This window comes from Drosophila gunungcola, unplaced genomic scaffold (assembly GCF_025200985.1).
Source record: "Drosophila gunungcola strain Sukarami unplaced genomic scaffold, Dgunungcola_SK_2 000048F, whole genome shotgun sequence".
Classification (NCBI taxonomy): Eukaryota; Metazoa; Arthropoda; class Insecta; order Diptera; family Drosophilidae; genus Drosophila; species Drosophila gunungcola.
In genome coordinates, this window is record NW_026453215.1 from 520,167 (window position 1) to 541,150 (window position 20,984).

The 20,984-nt window shown below is 37.2% G+C and overlaps 1 protein-coding gene and 1 long non-coding RNA gene across 3 annotated transcripts in view; one reads left to right on the top strand and one right to left on the bottom strand.

Moving 5' to 3' along the window:
- The window catches only part of LOC128264025 (uncharacterized), a 128,184-nt gene extending 108,883 nt beyond the window's left edge, over positions 1 to 19,301 (bottom strand). The window contains exons 1-2 of the long non-coding RNA XR_008268637.1: positions 19,176 to 19,301; positions 19,058 to 19,122 (exon numbers count right to left, since the gene is read on the bottom strand). This is a non-coding gene — a long non-coding RNA (uncharacterized LOC128264025). The remainder of the gene's footprint in view (positions 1 to 19,057; positions 19,123 to 19,175) is intronic.
- Positions 1 to 20,984, top strand: part of LOC128264023 (catenin alpha) — a 184,434-nt gene that overhangs the window by 106,384 nt on the left and 57,066 nt on the right. For both annotated transcript variants that reach the window (XM_052999305.1, XM_052999306.1), the window contains exon 7: positions 12,153 to 12,225. In XM_052999305.1, the coding sequence (XP_052855265.1) occupies positions 12,153 to 12,225 (73 nt within the window). The remainder of the gene's footprint in view (positions 1 to 12,152; positions 12,226 to 20,984) is intronic.

The window sequence follows — 20,984 nt, forward strand, 5'->3', positions numbered from 1 at the left end:
TGATTGACGTATATATTGAGTAGATATTAATCGTATGTGTAATCAATATTTATCCGTTGTCATTTGACCACATCGTTGTGCCACAAGTCTGACCTTGCTTTTTTCAGTACTGTCACCAGCATTGTGTTTCGTTGTAAACACCCACTAAAACATAAAACATTAAATTTCTTATTGGTGTTCACAAGCTCCAAAGTTCCATTTCTAATAAGACTTGGATACTTAATGTCCATCGCCTTTTGCCATTCAGTTTTGTACTGGCAATCCATGGCCTCCGACAACGTCGTTGGGTGTGAATTGTTAATCTCCAGTAGATTTGCGGTGGCTGAAACAACAAATACTTTCCGTGGTCTTCCTGGCTCACCTGTGCGTAGGATTGGAGTCCTTGTTTCCTCGTTCTTGTTAGTATGACTTCCTACCTTCCTACGGATTCCCACCTTCCTGTGGATTTATATTTTTAATTTTAATAAAGCGAAAAAAAAATCAGGGAAAACGCCCTTTGAGCTGAGTACTTTTTGTATTGTTCATCTACTGATTTTCAATATGCGAGCGTTCAGTCCAACAGCTGCATTCCATACCCTGCAAACGGTTTCCAAAATATTTACGTAGACGTGCTGATCCATGATGGTTTTTATCCAATATATTGTGCTTAACCCATGGTAGGAGAAGTAAGCATGGACCATTAAACACACACACACCCTCCATGCTTAATGGTTTTTGTTGTATACGACCGTATTGTCGTCTAACCTTCGACCGAGATCCTATCCTCCAAGCATAACCACCTTGCTCTCGTCTGACCATAAACTATTTCTCCATAAATGTTCCTTAAAGCTTGGCAATATCAATTCAGTCTTTTAAGTAATGTTGCCTGATATATGTTCGGACTGTTTGACCTGACGAGTTTATTTTCATCTCCTCTTAAGCGAGGTAGTGAGATCTAGTAGCTCCATCAGCTCGCTGACTGTGGAGAGACACCTCCCTTGAAGACAAGGTTTTACAAGAGTGTGGTGATGACTCCGCCTTGAGGTGTGCCCGGTGTGACCGTTGTCCTGACTCTGGCTGTTCCGAGTGTGGAGTTGATCAGACTGTGTCTGAGCTTGGAACCCAGCCACCTGGTGACCATCAGAGGTGAGTTGGTTCTGGATAGGGAGTCTTTGGTCTCTAAAGCCTTTTCAATTGTCCCTACAACTTCGTGCAGTGCTGTGTTAACTGACCTACCCTTGAGGTAGGCGTGCTGTGCGCTGCTTAAGTTATGAGGGTTGATGCGTCGTACAGTACAGTCGTTCTAAGGTTTTCAGAGAAAAATTAGAGACTTATAGGCCTATAGACCTTTGGTGGAGCAGTGGTTTTTCTTCCTAGCTTTGGGGATGAAGACCACCCTCAACTCTCTTCACCTTTTGGGAATGTTTCCCAGAAGAAGGCACCACTTGTAAATCTTGGACAGCCAGGGAACTAGTACCTTGGTAGCCGCTTGAAACATTAAAGGAATGATGCCGTCTGGTCCCGACGATTTGAAAGACTAGAACGACTTTCTTGCCCACACAATCTTTTCCTCTGTGATGATCTCGTCTAGTAGCTCTACATCCCTCGTGTGCATGTGGCCTGTGATCTCAACGGGCGAGGCGCTTGGATCGTCGTCGACATTGTGAGGAGTCTTAAAACTCCCCACAAATTCTGAGGCAGGAAGGGCTGCATAGCAACAGCGAAGGAGGCGAGAATGCCGAAGGAGTCAAGGGCAACAAGGTCAAACGGTAAACAACGGACCTTGGACCCGGGCAAAGCGGAGACACCGTGTCCTCGCTGGACATTGGACCCTCACACGGCAAGGGCAACAGGGTCGAACGGTAAATTGGCGGACTTCGGACCCGCACAAAGTGGACGCACCGTGAACTAACTGTGCGGCAGTGGACCTTGGACCCGATCACGCGAGCTGGAAAAGGGAAATAACGGGACCATCACAGGCTATAAAAGGCGGCGCAGCGCAGCACACCAGGAAGTTATAGTGCGACAACCAAAGCGAGTGCGTGTACGCGAGACCAGTAGCAAGTTAATCAAGTGCCGAGTACCAGGATCAAGATCGCAAAGTCGAGACGCCGAACGACTGAGAGTCTACAAGGCTGAGGCTTCAACGCTGAGATCCAACGGGTGCTAGGTCGTGGTTAAATCGAGCTTAGAGAGTCCTTGCGTGGAGTCTGCGATAAAGGTGGCTGGGCGAAGAGGTCGAACCGAGTTCAACCTGCTAGGCGATACACCTTGCCGACACAATCCGGCCCGCAGGGAGCCTGCGATAAAGGTAGCTAGGCGAAAAGGCAGAAGCTCGTTCTACCTGCTAGGCGAAACACCTTGCCGGTCCCGACAGTGAGGTTCGCATAACATCCAGAGTCTCGAAGGAGCCGTCACGAGTCAGATACCAGCAAGCAGTCGACGACGAGGAGCGACGCCGCGAAGGACAGCGACGAGGAGCAGCAGCAGCTGAAAAGCCGCGAGGCTTGTGTAAGGAGACGAATAAAGACAATTACGAGCCCAAAAGAACTCTGGCGTTATTCTTTGGTCAAAGGCAATCACCCAATATAAATTTGGTGGAACGAACCCATAACCTCTCTGAGCTAGCCGCCCGTTAACGTAGCGAGCGAGAGTACATAGAAATCAGGTCGTTACAACATCTGTACATCCAGGAAAGTAAGTACTGATGCGGAGATTCAGGGTTTCTCCGGTGTATTTTGTGTGTAATTTCCGTCCAGATTACAAGGAAGAGCCAGTGTGGGTGGATCCTTGCGGTTTCTGTGGTGCTTGTCAGGTTCTCACAGAATCTATGCCAGGATTCTCGTTTTGCTATCCTGCAGGTGCTCTTGAAAGCATTAAAACTGCGACTGTATTCATCCCATTCCTCATGCTGGTATCCGTCCTATTGTCTTAGAGCCGTTGTCCACCACGCATTAGCCTGGATTTTGGCGGTCTGCTGACCGGACAGGATTAAAGATTGACTAGGCCTACCGATTTCTCGAGTGTGTCTACTTTGAGGGTGGCTTCCTCGGAGGAGCAGGAAGTGCCCAACGGACTTTTCTGAGAATTTGGACCAGTTTGTCTTCTTGGGGTTCTTGTATGGTTCTGCTCTAGTGTTTTGCCAGTCGATGGTGAAAAGTATCCTGTGGTGGTCCGAGAAGGAGCACTCACTGGACACTCTCCAGTCAGTATAATTGAGGGTGTTACTGCTTGAAACCAATGAATTAATAACCTCTTCACGGTTCCTATTACGGAAAGTTGGGTAGTTTCCCCTGTTTGCCACAACGTCGAGTATGTAACAGTGACCGTCCCCCAGAGGGAGTTGTGGGCATTCGCATCACATAGTGTAAGATATTAGATTCCTAAAGTTCTTACAGGGTGGGTCATCTTGTTCATAGGGCAAATATTCCGAAACCAAATAGAGAGGTTTGCCTCTCTCCATCTCTCATATCGCCACAGTCAGTTCCGATGAGCAGTAAAGAGGAGAGAAAAGAACATTAGGCCCTGTCATTACCACGGTACATGTCCTTGGCTTACCTGCCATTTTGGGGACGAGTGAAAGGTCCGAGCACCCAGTCCGCAGATCCTTTCACCGAGGATTAAGGGCTCTTGGATGACCGCTTCGTCAACCTTTCTCTCCTCCATGAATTGCAGCAGGTCCGCCGATGGTACCCTGGAATGATACAGATTAATCTATACCACTGTTAGGCTGTTCGACGTCCCTGCCCAAAGTTCGTCGGCTCCGATGATTACGCCAATGAGAAAGCTTAGGGTTTCCCGGTTGGCACATGCAACAACAAGAATGGGTCAAACGGGTCAAACGAGCCAGTGCTCGACCGTGAGCTTTCCCTCAGGGTTGCTCAGGTCGACAATGGCTACAGGAAGGTCCTCATTGGGGCCCAAACATGCTAGAATTTCTTCAAGCCACCTTTTTGTTAGACGACTTTGTGGATTCATCCGACCTAAGCCTTTTAGCCTCTCCGTCCTTTTTATGGCTTCCCGATGGGTTGAAAGATATCTTCTTTCCCGTGGGTACCTTAACCAAAGCCTTGTTGGAGCTTTTCGGTTTCCCTTTTTCTTCCTTTACCAGTTCAAGCACTTATCCGAAATCGAATGTGTTAACCACGAAAAGATGTGTTTTACAATGAATATAAAATTAAAAATCCCCAGCATTGCGGTTTCGGCAACTTTAAGTGCTCTTTACGTTTAAATTAAGTATTTTTGCATTTCGACACAAAAGGCACAATAGAGATGTTAGGCTTATGCTATATTTAAACACATCAAATGAGAGAATTACTGGGGATAGTTCAAATTTGACTTAGTAACAGTAGTCCATTTTACAACATTTCACTTTTTGTATCCCATTCGCAGCAACTGCAAATAAAAACGTTTCCGAATGTCTGTTCAAAGCAGGGCTGAGAACCTCTTCTGAGTTTTAAATTGAGCCGAACTATTAACCGATTTTATTTAGTCAAATGCCACTTTTGTAACAAAATTTTATATCAGAATTTTTGTATGTTCACGACATTTTATCTCGTTAGAAAATGTTTTTGTATTGTTAAAATATTGTCTACTTCTACTAAAATAAATAATGAACCAAATCAGTGTTAAGAAGTGTAGTTAAAGTAGCAAAAGTCCAAAAATTTTAGCTTATTGCTGCTTTGACTACTTGCGACTTTTTAAAATGAGCTGTTGCTTCTGCTTCTGCTCCTGGAAAACAGAAGTCGCAATCGAAACAAATGCAAAAATCCAAAAGCGACATAAATGAGAAAGCAGCAACAGTCGCTTTTTTCGTTTTATTGCTTGCTGCTTTCCTGTTGGTTATAGTTATGAGCGTAAGAGATGCGGCATGCATCGACTTTCGGATGTCGTCAGAAGTCCCAGTCGGGATACTGTGCAATACACTGAACGACATAAATTTTGTTTACGCAAACATTAAGAAATGTTTTTTACTCTTGTGTTGATAACACAAGTTAGTTTAAAAAATATAATTTGTAATTAATTTTAACTTTTAAAGTTATTTTTAGGGAATAGGGTTTCTGTGATCACCATGGAAAATTTGAAAGCAAACGCGGTGCCTAAAATACGAGATCGCGTTGTCATAATTCTTAAGTTTGTCACGCCGTTCGCGACTAGCTAGGGGGGATTTCTTTACATCTGTCTTAAGCCTGACTCGCCTTTTATTTATTGGTTGCGAATGTGGGAATTTTTATGTGATAAGAACTCGTGAGAACCCAGTAGCAAGCTTTGCCAAAATAAATGGTTTACAATATCAAAAAGAGTAATGGATTAAAGTTAAACTTAATTCTTCCCCGATTCATCTCGTCCCGAGGAGATAAAAATGTTCAGTTCCTCAAAAGTTACTTCAATATCATTTTGGGTTTTGTTCTCCTTAGTGGTTTTAATTGTTTTCAGGTTCTGAAATTTCTATTTGAATTTTTTGTATTATTATGTTTAAGATTTTGCGGGACTTGTATATGATGAAGAAAGTTATTATTTGTATTTGTATTTTGTATTTTATTCTAAAATTTCATCCTAACGCTACAAGTTTGGAACTTGTAAGTTAATGCTTTAGTCACTAAGAGTTTTAAATACTTACATACATACTTAACATTATACTTAAAACTAATTTTCATAAAAACTAACCTAAGTCGCATTCTATTTTTACTTAAATTTACGTAGTAGTATTTTTAAGGTGTGTGAATAATTATACCCTTGCAGAGGGTATTATAACTTCAGTCAGAAGTTTGCAATGCAGTGAAGGAGACGTTTCCGACCCTATAAAGCAAATACATTCTTGATCAGCATCACTAGCAGAGTCGGTCTAGCCATGTCCGTCCGTTTCTACGCAAACTAGTCTCTCAGTTTTAAAGCTATCTGCATGAAACTTTCCCAAAAGTTGTCTTTCTATTGCAGGTAGTATATAAGTCGGAACGAGCCGGATCGGACGACTATAGCATATACATAGCTCCCATAGGAACAATCGGAAAAATAAATGAAAAAAATATTATAACTTTCGGATGTCAGTGATCTAGGTCTTGTGCAAGTAAGATTGTTTGCTATTCTAGAGGATGTAAACTGCTGTTTTTCAAAAAGATACGAAGGTTCTTTTTGGGAAATAATTATTTGCAGAAAAATGTAGATTCGCATCTTTATCGCATTTAGTGAGATATCGAATGTTTTCTGCGAAAATTCGGATACGTGATTTCTATGTGGTAGGTTGAATATATACCTGGCTATGCAATTAAATAGAACTTTAATTTTGTTTTTACTGATAGTGTCACAGTTTGAAAAAACTTCTACTCCATAAAACAGCAATGGAACAATGCAGGATTTAGCTATTAGTAAACGTATATGGGTGGGCAGGCAATTTTTAGTTACGGATAATGTCCTTATTATGCCATATGTTTTCCCTACAAACTTTGTATTATGATCATTCCAGGTAAGAGTTCTTTTGAATGTGAAACCTAAGTTTATAGCTGTTTCAACGTACTCAAGTGGCGTGTTATTTATACTCAGTGGCTGCAAATTATCAAAGCTTGAGGGATTACTTTTGTATTTCCGATCTTGGGAGGAGTTGAATAACTCCCCACAAGTTAAAGCACCAGACAAGGACAGGAAGAGTCAGAGAGAGCCGGCAATGTAGGGGAGTAGCGAATGGCCGTGTGCAGAAGGAAGTAACGGGGCGGCACTGGACTTCGGACCCTGATATTGGTGCCGCGCGGAGAGGGCAAAAGCTCGAACGGTAAAACCGTGGACTTTGGACCAGGAGGCAAGGAGACGCCGATAACCAGCGGTAAACAGAGGCCGAGCGCAGGTAGCTGTATCAGTCGTTTTCCACCAGTCAACAAGTATCAGCCACCCAGTAAGCCAGTAATCAGTGAAACAACGTGAAAAACCAGGTAGAGCCGTGCGGAGTCATCAAGGAATCAAGATCGCTACGTCGTGACGTTCGGGGCTTAGAGCTAAAGTCTACGAATTGAGACACAGGTAGCAGAGGTCCTTACGGCATCACACGGATAAGTCCAGGGGCTTTGTACAACTTCTGTCGCGATTTGAGCTTGGCATCTCACCCGGCGTATCCGACAGAGTTGAACAAATAGAGTCCTTCGACAAGAAACCGTGGGCTCAGAAGGAAAGTTGTCTAGAACTAGCTACCTACAAGGACTGCATTGGCGAACTTCGGCGTATGCCTGATCGTCCTGCAAGATACGTTGAATTGTAAAGTCTGCGGCAGATAGGGTGTAAGCGTTCGTCTAGAACCTGGTGTTTGACCCAGGGACTGCGTTGGCGGCTTCGGGTATACGCTTGAACCGTCAGGTAGAAACTGAGCCGACGTCCGGTGCGACCGGCCGGGACAGAGCAAGGGACCGGAGGCTGCGTCTGCGAAAGGCGTACGCCTTGAAAGCGCAGTGCCTATTCTCCCTAGTCTGGGATCGGTGACACATCCCTAAGCCGAGCCAAAGGCAGCTGAATGCATCACGAGCATAGCAGACGACGGAGGCATCACTCCGCAGCAGTCATAACGTGGGATGCAACCCACGGCGGGGCATATTTCTACACTGTCAAAACAAAACCTAGGCCAAGGGTCAAGTCGGCGAATAAAGATCCTTGTATACTTATACTACTTCTTATTTATGTGCGTTTTCACTGATCAATAGGGTGGTCACGTTTATATAAATTTGGTGGGACGAACACATACATCTTCTGAGCTAGCCGCACGATATTCGTAGAGAGCAGATAACCAAGAAAATCAGTTTGATACAATGTTTTAATTTTTTTTCCCTAATTTATGAACAATTTGGTATTTTCCTTTTAACAGATTTATGTAACAAGAACTCTTGTTAGAGAGTTTACAATAGTTATTGAATATTTCTTTCTGAAATTCGTTATCTTATAAAACCTTCCGTTAAAATACTTTGTCGTATCGTCTACTATTAGTTTTTTATTATATTGGGAAGTTTTCCTTGATGTATATAAAATTTATTAACGGCTATTTTGTTAATATAATAGGTAAACCTTAGTTTTTTTTTTAATATTTTTAATCTTGAAATGTATAGTAGATCTGATAGTACAGTTGGATTATTTTCATGTTTAAAGATTCTTTTTTTGTGTTTTTCATTTAATATTTTTGTATTGAAAACGTCGAATGTTGCAAGTAATAGTATCAATTAAATTTTGAATATAAAGTGTAATCTATTTTGGACGGTGTTGTCTTTCTTTTGTATCTTTTTTAAAAATGATCAATTCAACGGTTTTGGTGGGTAGCTATACTTCTTAAAATATACGTGAGTTTACTGTAAATTGTTGTTTTTTTTCTGTAAGTTCGTCCATTTTATTTTCGATTCTTATTAAGGTGTCAGGGTCAGGTGTACCAGATAACAACTTCAATGCCGTTCCCAATTCGTTAATGCCCCTTTTATTTCTAGATGGTAATAGTTGGGACATGATGATTTTGATAATGTTTAAATATTGTGCAATGTCCATTCTAAGTCTGACCTCTCACTTTTATTACTATTAATAATTTCAATTTGAACTTTGGTTCATAATATGGAATATGTTTTTAAAGGAGTCATTACATCGTTTTCGTCTTTTAGTAGTAAATACTCGTTGTTAGTGTAGTCAATAATTTCCGAGTGACAAAAAGTAATCAAAATGGCGATGACAAATGGAATTTCCATCCATTATTAATTATTACTTTGTTTGGTACGTTTTCCTGAATGACTTGTTTTTTTTAATCTTGGACCTAGTTTGTTTCTTGGTTTTCTGGTGCACTACTTTTCCTACATGATTATTTTTTTATAAATTCTATTTATTTTGATGGTCCAACATTTTAGTTTGTGCTATCTGTAAAGATAAGATATCGGAAGGGTTTTGGTTTGTCACTGAGTAAAATGTTAGAAAATATAATTTTTTGCTGCTCTTAAAATAATTTTAGATAATCTAGGAGGCGGTATTCGTCTTTAATGTAACGAGCTTTCTCTGTTAAGGTCGAATGGAAGTTTTCTATTGCATAGGCTTGCATAGGTCTGTATAATGGATAGATATTCCAGAACGTTGTAAGAAAGATTTAAACTGTGCCGATGTGAGACTCGGCTCGTTATCTGCCATAATGGTTTTGACTAGTGAAAATGTTTGAAGAAATTCATAAACCTTTAATTCAATATTATTTTGTTACATTATAATTTTTCTTCTATCTAATGCAAAGAAAGAATGTTTGTTTCTTTGTTTAATTTAATAATTATAATTTTTCTTCCTAACGTAATTGTTCAGTTTTCCCATTATATTTTAGTGTATCATTACTTAAGTCAATGACTGCACCTATCTTTTTAGTAAAGTTTATCCTATTAATAAATCTGGTTCTATTTAAAAAAAAATGTGTTTGGTTAGAAAAATTGTTACAAAATGGTTTATTTTGATTATTAATTGACTGTGGACACTCTTAAAAATGTGTAATTCTATCCCGTTTTGGTAAATTCCTTTTTTATATAACAGGCGGTAGCCCCTGTGTCCATAAAAACATAAATTTTTTTGTTAGTTTTTTTGTCCTGCCGGAAAATGTGTGACAGGCCTTTGTTCTTCTAAAAAATGGTCCTCTTGGAAATTATTTATAACATTTTTTGTTAATATGCTGAGCCGATGACTTAACTTGAGCGCGTTTAGCTGGCTGTTCTGGTTGTTAAAATGTTTTTTTTTTCTTGCTATAGGTGTTGGTTTGAATGTGGCTATTATTGTTATGATACTGTCCACCTTTGGGAAATGTTTGGTTACTAGGATTATTAATTCTATTTTTGAATTGGATGCTGGCACTTCCATTGGTTCACTCCTGTTTTGGTAAGTATTGTTTGGTTGTGTCCAAACAGTGTTGGTTGGGTTAGAATTGAACCGAGCGTTCTTGTCCTGATAGTTATTATTTTTTTAATAGCTGTTAGCATTTTGATAGCTATAAGAGGGTTTATAGCTATTTTTATCTTGATATTTATTATTTTGATAGCCATTTTTGTTTGTGTTTTGGTAGTTTGCATTTAGCCCATGATAATTTTGATTATTATCGTTGGTTCTATTCATCCGTTTCGTAAAAACGGCGTTGAGGAGTGCTAAAATAATTAGCTAGCTCCATTTTCCATTTTTTGAACCCTGGCTAATGCGTTTGGCAAGTCTGGAGGATTAGGAGGATTAGTGATTGTAGGAAACATTCTCACCCTTTTTTAATTTTTCGATTTCTGCCACCCATTCGACCGGAATCATATCGGCAGTACTTTTTTTTGTTGAGCCTCGGCAGCCAGCCCACAATCCCGTTACTTCTCAAAATTTTTGTAACAGTTAAAAGATTATCCTATTATGTGCAAAAAATTACAAAATATTCTATTAAGTATACTTAAAAAATATATATAAGAATTTCCTATTTTTTCGTGGGTTACAATGGTATAGCCCCTTACATAAAACTGAAAACTATGTGAACGAAAAATTACGGTTTTTTTTTTTTGCATATTTTGAATGTTTCCACATTTAAAAATTTGATCCTTATTCGAATTACTTTAGGAGATACAGATTTTGTGACGTGGCATCCGAGCCATTATAAATGTTTCCCAAAATTTAAACGCGTTTTTCTCGAAACTACTTTTTTGAGGTGGTGAAATTTGTATATATCCTGTTTATACAACTCTCTATCGCGCATGCCTCGGATTTAAAAAAAAATTGGATTACAAGTATATTTAAAATATTCGAAAAGGTTTAAAAAATTGGGTACAAAATATTTTTGTTTTCAAGTGGACGTTTAGTATTTATTATTTTTTAAAGGACTTAACCCGATCTTTATTAATGAAGAATTTGTTACATGTTTTTCCAATCTCTACAAGGGTTGAAATCATGTCAACCAGGACGAACAGATTTTTTTTAAAAACACCACTCCACCGGTCTGTATCTGGGCGAATTTTGGCCTTTTTTTATATTCTGAAAATGTCAATAAAAAATGTATATTAAAAATGTTTTTTGTTCTATTAATCTAACTTTAAAAAATGGACAAAATTCAGGCTTTCTAGACCAGAATACTCCCTTTAAACAACAAAATTTCGATTTTTATTCAAATATGTTCAACCCTAGAAAATGAGATCGTTCCTATGGCGGCTGATTGACATCGTTGTTCGATTTAAATACAAATTAAACCGTAATTGTGAAATAACAAACCATTACTAAATGTCAAAGTATAATCAAATCAATTAAAAAAACAGCCAAGAAATAATTTAGTTAATGTATTTTTCTATTGTTTCCATGGTAGCTATATGATTCTGAAATCCCTCAAAGATTATTAAAATAATTTAAAAAACAGATAAACGAATTTATAGTCTATTAAAGTAAGAACAAAATACTCTAAAAGTCATAATCAGATGCTAAAATGATTGAATTATAATAGCACCTTAAAGAAAAAACAGAACGTTTTTCTATTCTGGTTCAATGCTGTCAATATGCGGACGGACAGTCGAATAGCCCTATAACCAGGCCAGAACGGGTTTTGAATGAGTCCACAAATGTGTTTCCGTAATCTTAATATAATGCTGTGACTTTATATATCGAAATAAACGTGACAGCCCTAAGTTCCACAGCATTCTTGCATACCTCTTGTCGAACAGACTTTGTATGGTTCAGCTCAAGCTCGGGATCTATTTGCATTTGTCGCTGCAGGCATTCTAGCCGTATTTCTGCCATCGGCAAACTGTCTGGAAAATAACGGCTGTCGTCTATCCATAGTGTCTTTGTTTCCGTCAGATGTTGTTCATGAAAATTTTGGAAGCTCTACATTCTTCTGGCGCGCTTTAACGCTGTATTAAAACTTTGTCCTCGGCAGTTATGGACGCCTTCATCATCTCATGTAGATCGCTGTCGCATTCACAAGGACAGAAACTTCTGACTGCGTTGAAACCTTCTAACTAAAAATATTTATTTTATATAAACCAATGGGACAGACAAATGTATATAAAAAAAGTTGGAATTAAAGTACTCCGTAAATTATAAAAGCGGATCATTTTTTTTTTCTTATCAAATAAACTTGTTCCTAAACCTGAACAAAAATTTTAAGTCTTTTCCTTAAATACTTTTTCCGAAAAAAAAACTAAACGCAGCTTTTTTAAACTAAAATTTGTTTTGCATTTCAGAGCTCGGAAGACCTGGACACTGATACTGAATTTGAGCCTGTTGAGGACATGACCTTGGAAACACGTAGCCGATGTAAGTAAATAAAAAATTATTTCTTTCATTGTTTTAAACCGTTTGTATTATTTTTAAAATATAATTTCAATTTCATGTTGTATTATCCGATACTAGGTAACGGTGCTTTCTGGTCGGGGAATATTTCTCAGTCGAATACAAGAGTTATTTACAAGAAATTTGTAAATCACTGAGACAATGCTCTATTAGGAATTTGTCCGGTTTTTTGGCATAAAATAATAACTTTCATACTAGGCAAAATATTTTGTTGGGTGTTTTTTTTTAGTACATACCTTTACTATTATTTTGGAAAAATGGGCGTGTGCCTAACACCCGCCCCAAAGTTTTTTTTAATGTTTTTTTTTCTTTTAAATTTTTTTTATATATATTCATCACTTTCGATTTCAATATTATACAAAATCTGGGTTCTCTCTATATCTGCAAATACAGATAACTCATATTCGCATAATAAGAGGACTTCTGGTGGAAGAGAAAGATGCATTTGTTTGAAAGAGCCTCTTTAAATTGACCGACGAGATTATAGGGTCCGAGATTTGGTGTTTTTAATCAGACTCTACAACTGCTGGTACTTCTTCGGATAGCCCTATAACCAGGCCAGAACGGCTTTTGAATAAGCTCACAAATGTGTTTCCGTAATCTTAATATAATGCTGTGACTTTATATATCGAAATAAACGTGACAGCCCTAAGTTCCACAGCATTCCTGCACACCTCTTTTCGACCAGACTTTGTATGGTTCAGCTCAAGCTCGGGATCTATTTGCATTTTTCGCTGCAGGCATTCTAGCCGTATATCTGCCATCGGGAAACTGTCTGGAAAATAACGGCTGTCGTCTATCTATAGTGTCTTTGTTTCCGTCAGATGTTGTTCATGAGAATTTTGGAAGCTGTACATTCCTCTGGCGTGCTTTAACGCTGTATTGAAACTTTGTCCTCGGCAGTTATGGACGCCTTCATCATGTCATGTAGATCGCTGTCGCATTCACATTACTGGAAATGAAGTCGATTTACATATCGTCGCAAACCTCCATAGAATGTCCAACCTAGTTAATCAACACGATCATCAAATTTTTTGATTCCATGTTCAAAATTTGACCTATAAATGTCCAAACTCTGCTATTGATGATATTTGTAAACTCTTTAATGGGATAATACATCTCGGCTAGTATCTGAGAAAATTGAAAAAATCATAATGTTACCGAAGCCCGGAAGAAATTACACAATTCCGTCATCCTACAGACCAATAAGTTTATTATCGTGTCTGTCTAAATTGTTGGAAAAATGCCGTCTTACACGCATAATACCATATCTCGGAGCACACAGTGCTATCCCGGCAATCAACTTGGCTTCCGTCAAAGCCATGGAACAATCGACCAAGTTAACAGAATAAATTCGCACAGCCTTCGAGCATCAGAAATACTGCAGCGCAATATTCCTCGATGTATCTCAAGCTTTTGATCGAGTCTGGCTCTATGACCTCATGTATAAAATCAAAAACACACTTGGCTCTACAACAGAGCCTTCGCAGTAAGGTGCAAGACAAAAACATCTGACGACTACATTATCGTATCTGTTCGTCCTATATACAGCGGACAATCCTACGAACGAGTAGCTAACAACATCTTTCTTCGCTGACAACACTGCAATCCTAAGTCGCTCTAGGTGCTCAAACCGAGCAACAACACAACTAGCCAATCACCTCATCGTAGTAGAGAGGCGTATTAAAATAAATGAACAAAAATTCAAACACAATAAGTTTAATCTGAACAGGCAAAACATGCCCTCCAATATCATTGAATGGTACGCAGATTCCCCAAGTCAACGAAGTAACGTATCTCGGCGTTCACCTAGACAGACGACTACTGGAAAGACACATCGAATGCAAGAAACTACATCTAAAACTAAAAGCCAGCAGCTTCCACTGGATCTTTGTTTAAATAGACAAACAAAAGGCGACCTACAATGAAAAACTCTCTGTCCACCCAAATGATCTCTCAAGAGGCTTGACTCGGGTTTCCAGCAGAACCCGCCTACAACGCAACGATAATTTTCAGGACCACCTAACTCAGTCATACGGCTGTTAGTTAGGTTATTACACTAAGATTTGATACACTTATTGTTAATATCCAAAAGGAAAAAAAAAATATAAACATTTTCAAAATTAAAACCGCATTAAAAGACTTTTTTAATGTGCCTGAATCCATTGGCGTAGTTAGCATTTACCTAATGCTATTCTGACATGTAAATTGAATGTTTTTAGAAAAAAATACCGAAAAATACCTATATTTATTGATACTTTGTTAGTGCCAACACTACAACAGCTGTTTTCTATATGCAAGGATGGCGCAATTTTTGACTTCTTTCAAATATAAAATCTATTTTGCATAAAAATGATTGAAAACAAAAGCATACGCAGCAAAAGCTGGTCGCAGTACCACAATGAATTACAGCTGGATCTCTGGCAGGAAAAAACTCACATACCCGTCAAACAAAACCATCACCTCTTCTTCCTTGTCATCCAAATTGGCAAATGCCTCCATAGCATTATGGAGTTCCTGCTAAGCAGAAAAGATTTCCGTAAACTCGCTCAAATCCATTCGCATGTCAGAGTAGCATTAGCTAAATGCTAAATGTGCCAATGGAATCATGCATATCTAAAAAGTCATGCAAGTTAAAGGTAAATACTTTTTTTGGTATATTTCAAAATTGAAATTTTTCTGAGTCTGTCAGTTTCCAAATAATATTAAAGACTTGTTTATTAATTCTTCAATAATATTCTTGTGCTGGGCAGTTTGTTAAAACAAAATTGTTCTAGTAAACCTACAGACAAGTGATATATGTCATTAAAAAGGTATTGTCAAATGATAATCGCACTGCGTTAACTTAATTGGTCTAAATAAAAGATTTATTTATTTTATTTATTTATTTTTATTTTTTTCTTATTTTACAAATTATTAAAAATAGTTAGAACCGATTTTTGTTTAACTTTTTACGCATGTAACCCATCCCTCAAATTTTGGTATTTGAAAAGTTTTTCTGCATAATTGTTTTCGAAAGTTATTAAGCAACAAAACCTGCAATGTTTCTCAATTAAAAGCAGTTAACGCTGACTTGTCAAGAATTTACTACTTATGCACCAACAATTTGGTGAGGAAAATGTTGTAAAAAACAAGATTTCTGGTTAAAGGAAGAAAACATTTTTACTAAATATTTGTAAAATGTTAATTATTTTTCAAAAGTTAAATTTAAAACTATTCTTGATTAAAGAAAACTAATATGAAATCAGATACTTTGTAAAAAAGTGATCAAGATGAAAGCAAATTTCTTAAAAACAACGAAGTTATGAAAATTTGAATGTTCTTTTGAGAGCCAGACAACTTTCTCGTCCAATTTTATATCCTTACAAATGGTATTACAATTTCAGTCAGAAGAACACATTCCCGACCCTATCAGAATCACTAGGAAGTCGATCTGAGCATGTCGGTCTGTTAGTACACTCGTTTCTACGCAAACTAGACTGGTTGAAACGAGCCGAATCTGACGACTATATATTACAGCTCCCATGGGAACAATCTGGAAAACATATTAAAAAAATATAATTTGGCTGTTTTTTATTTGATTTTAATATACTTCGATACAAAGTAATGGTTTATTGTTTCAGATTTACGGTTCTAATTTTATTATAATCAAACCACGATATCGAATAGCTGATTGTAATAGCCTGATTTCATTGCCGCTTTAGTGAACTTTTTAAATGTGCTGATTCCATTGGCGCATTAGCATTTAGCTAATGCTTCTCCGACATGTGAATGGCACGAAAACTGATCTGGGTTTGTTTCCTTTTGAATTGTGGCAAATAAAAATAATGAACATGAGTGAGTTTACGGAACTCTTTAATTCTCAGCAGGACATCCATAAGAAAGGGGAGCTGTTGGTTTCGTTTGACGGGTTTGCTAAAGAGACCATTGCAGTTTCTAAAGGCCTAGTTACACGTGGGTTGCTTTATTGCGTCATTGCGTCTGAGGCTAGACGCAGTTTTGGTTTACATAGGTTTTGTGTAGGCAGATAGAGATGGAGAAAAAGTGCGTCAAAGTGCATCAGTCTACAAAATTGTTATTTTTACTGATGTTTACTCAATGTTTACAAAATATTTACTCGATATTTGGCATATCGATATCCTATCGAAAGGAACTATCACTACTAACGACCGAAAAAACAGCAAAAATAGCCAGTAAAATAAAAAAGGAAGCAATCTTCGGCAATACGAAGTTCATATACCCTTGCAGCTTTCTCAAAAATTAAATATTCGTGAAAACATCAAAATTGTGATTTACTTGCGTAAATGCTTAAAGCCGTTGAAGCTATGATGATTTGCTCTATTATTCGATAGTTCTTATAACAGCTAAACGATAACGTTTTCCGATTTTAATAGAATTAAAAGCGTAATTCTGAACTGATAAATTATTAATAGGTCAAAAAGAATTTACAAAAAATTACAAAATAGAAAAGTTACATTCAAAAAAATATTTAAATTACATTACATTAAAAAAAAATAATTGTCTTTAATATTTTTATTGTTTCCATGGGAGCTATATGATATATTTTGAAGTTTTCTATTTTGTAATTTAAACCGTAATTCTGAAATATTTAATCATTACTATATCGAAGAACTAAAATAAAAATAAAAAACAGTGAAGTTATAATTTTTTTATTATTTTTCCGATTGTTCCTATTGCAGCTATATGCTATTGTCGTCCGATCCGGCTCGTTCCGACTTATGTACTATCTGCAATAGAAAGACAACTTTTGGGAAAGTTTCATGCAGATAGCTTTAAAACTGACAGACTAGTTTGCGTAGAAAAGGACGGACAGACTGACAGAGGGACAGATGCTGATCAAGAATATATATACTTTGTAAAGTCGGAAATGTCACTGCGTTGCAAACTACTGACTGAAATTATAATACCCTCAGCAAGAGTATAAAAATGTATTAATTGTTGATTTGTGAACTAACTTTATATTGAAATAAAGATTTCAACTATCTGTATTCTGGAAACGAAAACTTGACGTAAGTTGGAAACCCTTTGGGACAGTGAGTTTTCCATCAGATATTCAACTTGGAATATTGCCTCCAATCATCATTTTGGGTAACACTTGTTTATAACTATTTAGCAGAGTTCTTTTTAAATGTCGATAATTTTTTTTTTTAGTTTTTCCGCCATCATAGACTCCGCCGTCATGCTATTATTGATATTGAACACCTTGGAATTTTGCGCATTCCTGAGACTCGCAGGTTGAGTCGTCTATATGAGGACTCCGGTCGTTGCATACTGCCCGTCCTCCAGCTCGTTGGCCACTGATTCCTCAGGAAGCTGGAGTTGTCATCCGACAAGCTGCGTTAGCTAACTCATCTTGTTAAGAGTGCAAAGCCCAGTTCAGCATCATCTCAGAGCACAGCTTCTCAACAATATCAAGTAGAAGTGTTGGATTGTTGTCTGTTTCTGTTAGTTTTGGACGTATTTAAACGTCATTCTATTCAAAGAGCCAAATAAGTCGCTTTATTTTTAAATGACACTATAAAATGTCATCAACTTGCACTTTAAATGTACCAAATTATCTAGGCACCATTTTAAAATGGCTGAATGGTAGGAAATACCCTTGTACTGCAGACATAATTTTACATTACTTGCCTTGCTCTGATTTTTAACTAATGACTTTTAACTAAAGGGAAGTCGTTAATAAATAAGGTTAAAATTAATGAAGATGGCTAGAATAATAGGAAACCCTAACTAACAAGCCGAGTTTCCGGAAGAAGTTAGCGATTTAAAGAGTCAAAAGTTTTAAAACTCCCCGCATATCCAGATGCAGGAGAGCAGCCTAGCAAATGAAGACAAATCAAAACACAAGTGCCCAGAGATCAAGATGGCAAAGTTAAAATGCTGAACGACGACGAGTCTTCAAGGCTGAGGCTGAAACGCTGTGATCCAAAGGTATTAGGTCACGGTTACTTTGAGGTCCCCGTGTCCATTGCGGCGTGGAGTCTGCGATAAAGGTGGCTGGATGCAAAGGTCATTCCGCATTATTGAATTAGCTCCGACATCGATAGGAAACTCAGCTTTAAAATAAAATTGATGATTTTAAAATTGTCAAAGAGTCGGTGGTAGAGATAATATGGTAGAGTCTATAGTAGTCACCACATAACACTATAAAAGGTTCATGCATAGCATTGTTTGATTTTCAATCATTTAAACAAGAGTGATGACTAACAAGAATCGAAGCATACTTTGCGACCTTTACCCTTGCCGCTGTTCCATAACTTAAATATTCTATAAAACAATATTCCGATTTCTATGCATATATTCTTCACAACAGAAAAAATATAAACCTTAACTACTCATCGAGATATATTTAAATCATAAAAAAAACAGAGTTTTTTATTTTATTTTCACTTGTATGATTGTTCTGATGGGAGCTATATGATATAGCTGCCCGACAGACGGAAATGGCCAGATCGACTCTCCTAGTGATCCTGATCAAGAATATATACCAAATAGAGTCGAAAAAGTCTCCTTCACTGCGTTGCAAACTTCTAACTGATATTATAATACCCTCTGTAAGGGTAAAAAAATGGTATAAGAAACAAATATTTTTCATAGAAACGTAAAAAGATATAAATTAATTTATCCTGTTGCAGGATAATGCCATGTATACTTTAGGTGGTTGACTAAATTAATGCATCTTGATGACCTTGGCATTTTGCTGGAATATTACTCCCGTGGTAAATAAAGCCAGTGGAGTGCTTCAACTTATTAAAAGAAGGGTGCAAATACTCACTCACAAATACTTTTTTCATGTTCATCCTTCTAATGCCCAACAGTTTCAAATAGACCTGATCGAGTCTGTGAAAAAAACTTTAATATTTGCACTACAAGGCCTTAACTGGGATCCAAACCTAATGTTATAATCTAATTCTGGTATACTTCTTTGCCGAAAAGATATGGTAAATTAATAAGAGTAGATTCCTGAGAATATATATTCTTGACAATCATCGCAAGGAGAATCGATCCGACAGTTCGTCTGTCTGTCTCAGCATAGCCTATCTAGATCTATGTTCCGGCTATTTAAAAAAAAGTAGCCTATTAATGTTAAACAAATAAATAAAGTTTATATCTTCTACTCGTTTAACTATTTAGCTTTACACAAGGTTCTTTATTCAGCATTCATTTTTTGCTTTGAGCCTATTTCAGCCAATTTTAATCCTGAATTTGGCTTATCCGTATGTCCGACCATCGGTTTCTGTTTGCTCACTTGGCGCTTTTATTTGATAGTTCTAGTTGTATGGCGAGAGCGGGGCCAATAAAGCTTTTATTCAGCTTAACATAGTCCGGAAAGAAATTGGTTGAAGACTAAATTTAGCAAATACAGGATTCGTTTATTCTTATGGTTACAACCAATATAACTAATTCGATTACGATTTCTTTTATTTTTTTACTTGTACTTATTTACTTGCAACATCATATAAACAAATTAATATTTTTTACTACTAACTTAAATTTTTGACTTTGTCGAACGTGTAAATTTTCGTTAGGAACTTGTTTTTCGTTGCGGCATTTTTGTAAAAAAAATACTCTAAAAGAAAAGCATTTTTAGGATCTGGCACATTAAATGGATAAAAAGTTTTACGATTTATGTATGTTTATGTATGTATCGGTAACGGATATTCTGGTTGCTAAGTATTTCGGTTACGGTTCCGGTTAGGTTTACCTTATTATATCGGTTCTGATTCGGTAACGGTTTTGATTCGGTTTCACCGGTTAATAATAACGGCTGCGAAACCGGTTGTGATCAATTGAACTCCATCAACGCCAACCCTTAGCGAAGTTATTTTCGCAAATAAATCATCCGTTCCTAATGCAGTCACAAGTTCGCGTTTAGTTTTATTAAAACAAAACAGTATTATACTTTCAGTTTCTACGCAACTAGTCGTTCACTCTTTTAAAAGCCGATTTATACAAGACGGAACGGGCCATATTAAACGATTAAACGACAATATCATGTAGCTCCAATAGGAACAATCGCCATATTTTTTATTTCTGCAATTTTCATAAAATTACAACTGATATTCTAAATATTCGGATAAATTTAAAAGAAATAAAGTTTTATTTATACTTGTTACTTGTAGAATAAATTTTAAGTATGTAACAGGTTTATATCGTTTTCTACCTTTTAAGAAGAAGAAGAATCGTATAAACGTCTAGATCTCGGAAACTATAAAAGCAAAAGATTTAGGATTTTAGAAGCATATTCTATTTATTTAATAATTTGGCAACGCCCGCTCTAACAACCACAGATCGAGAAACTCAGAATCATAGAAAGATACGCACATGGGCATTGTATATTTACTCAGTAATAATTATTGACACACCAACAAATTTCGTTACTTTATAAATTATAAGGAAAAACGTAAGTTCTTTCTAAGATTGGTCAGCTGAGTAAATTAAATGGTATTTTCTTTTGGCCCATAAGACCTATACAAAAAAGTGCTGACAGATATATGTATATAAATAAACCTAAAAACAAAAATTAAGTTACCTTTATTTTGTGAATTATATTTGTTGTAATACAACTCCTGTTGTAGGTTAGGTTAGGTTAGAGCAGCTGTCAAATTATTGACACACTTAGACCTAGAAGGTCCATTATGATACCGCGTGGATCTGTGTCCCCTTTCCTATATTATTGTCTGCTGCCCTTACCGCAGCTG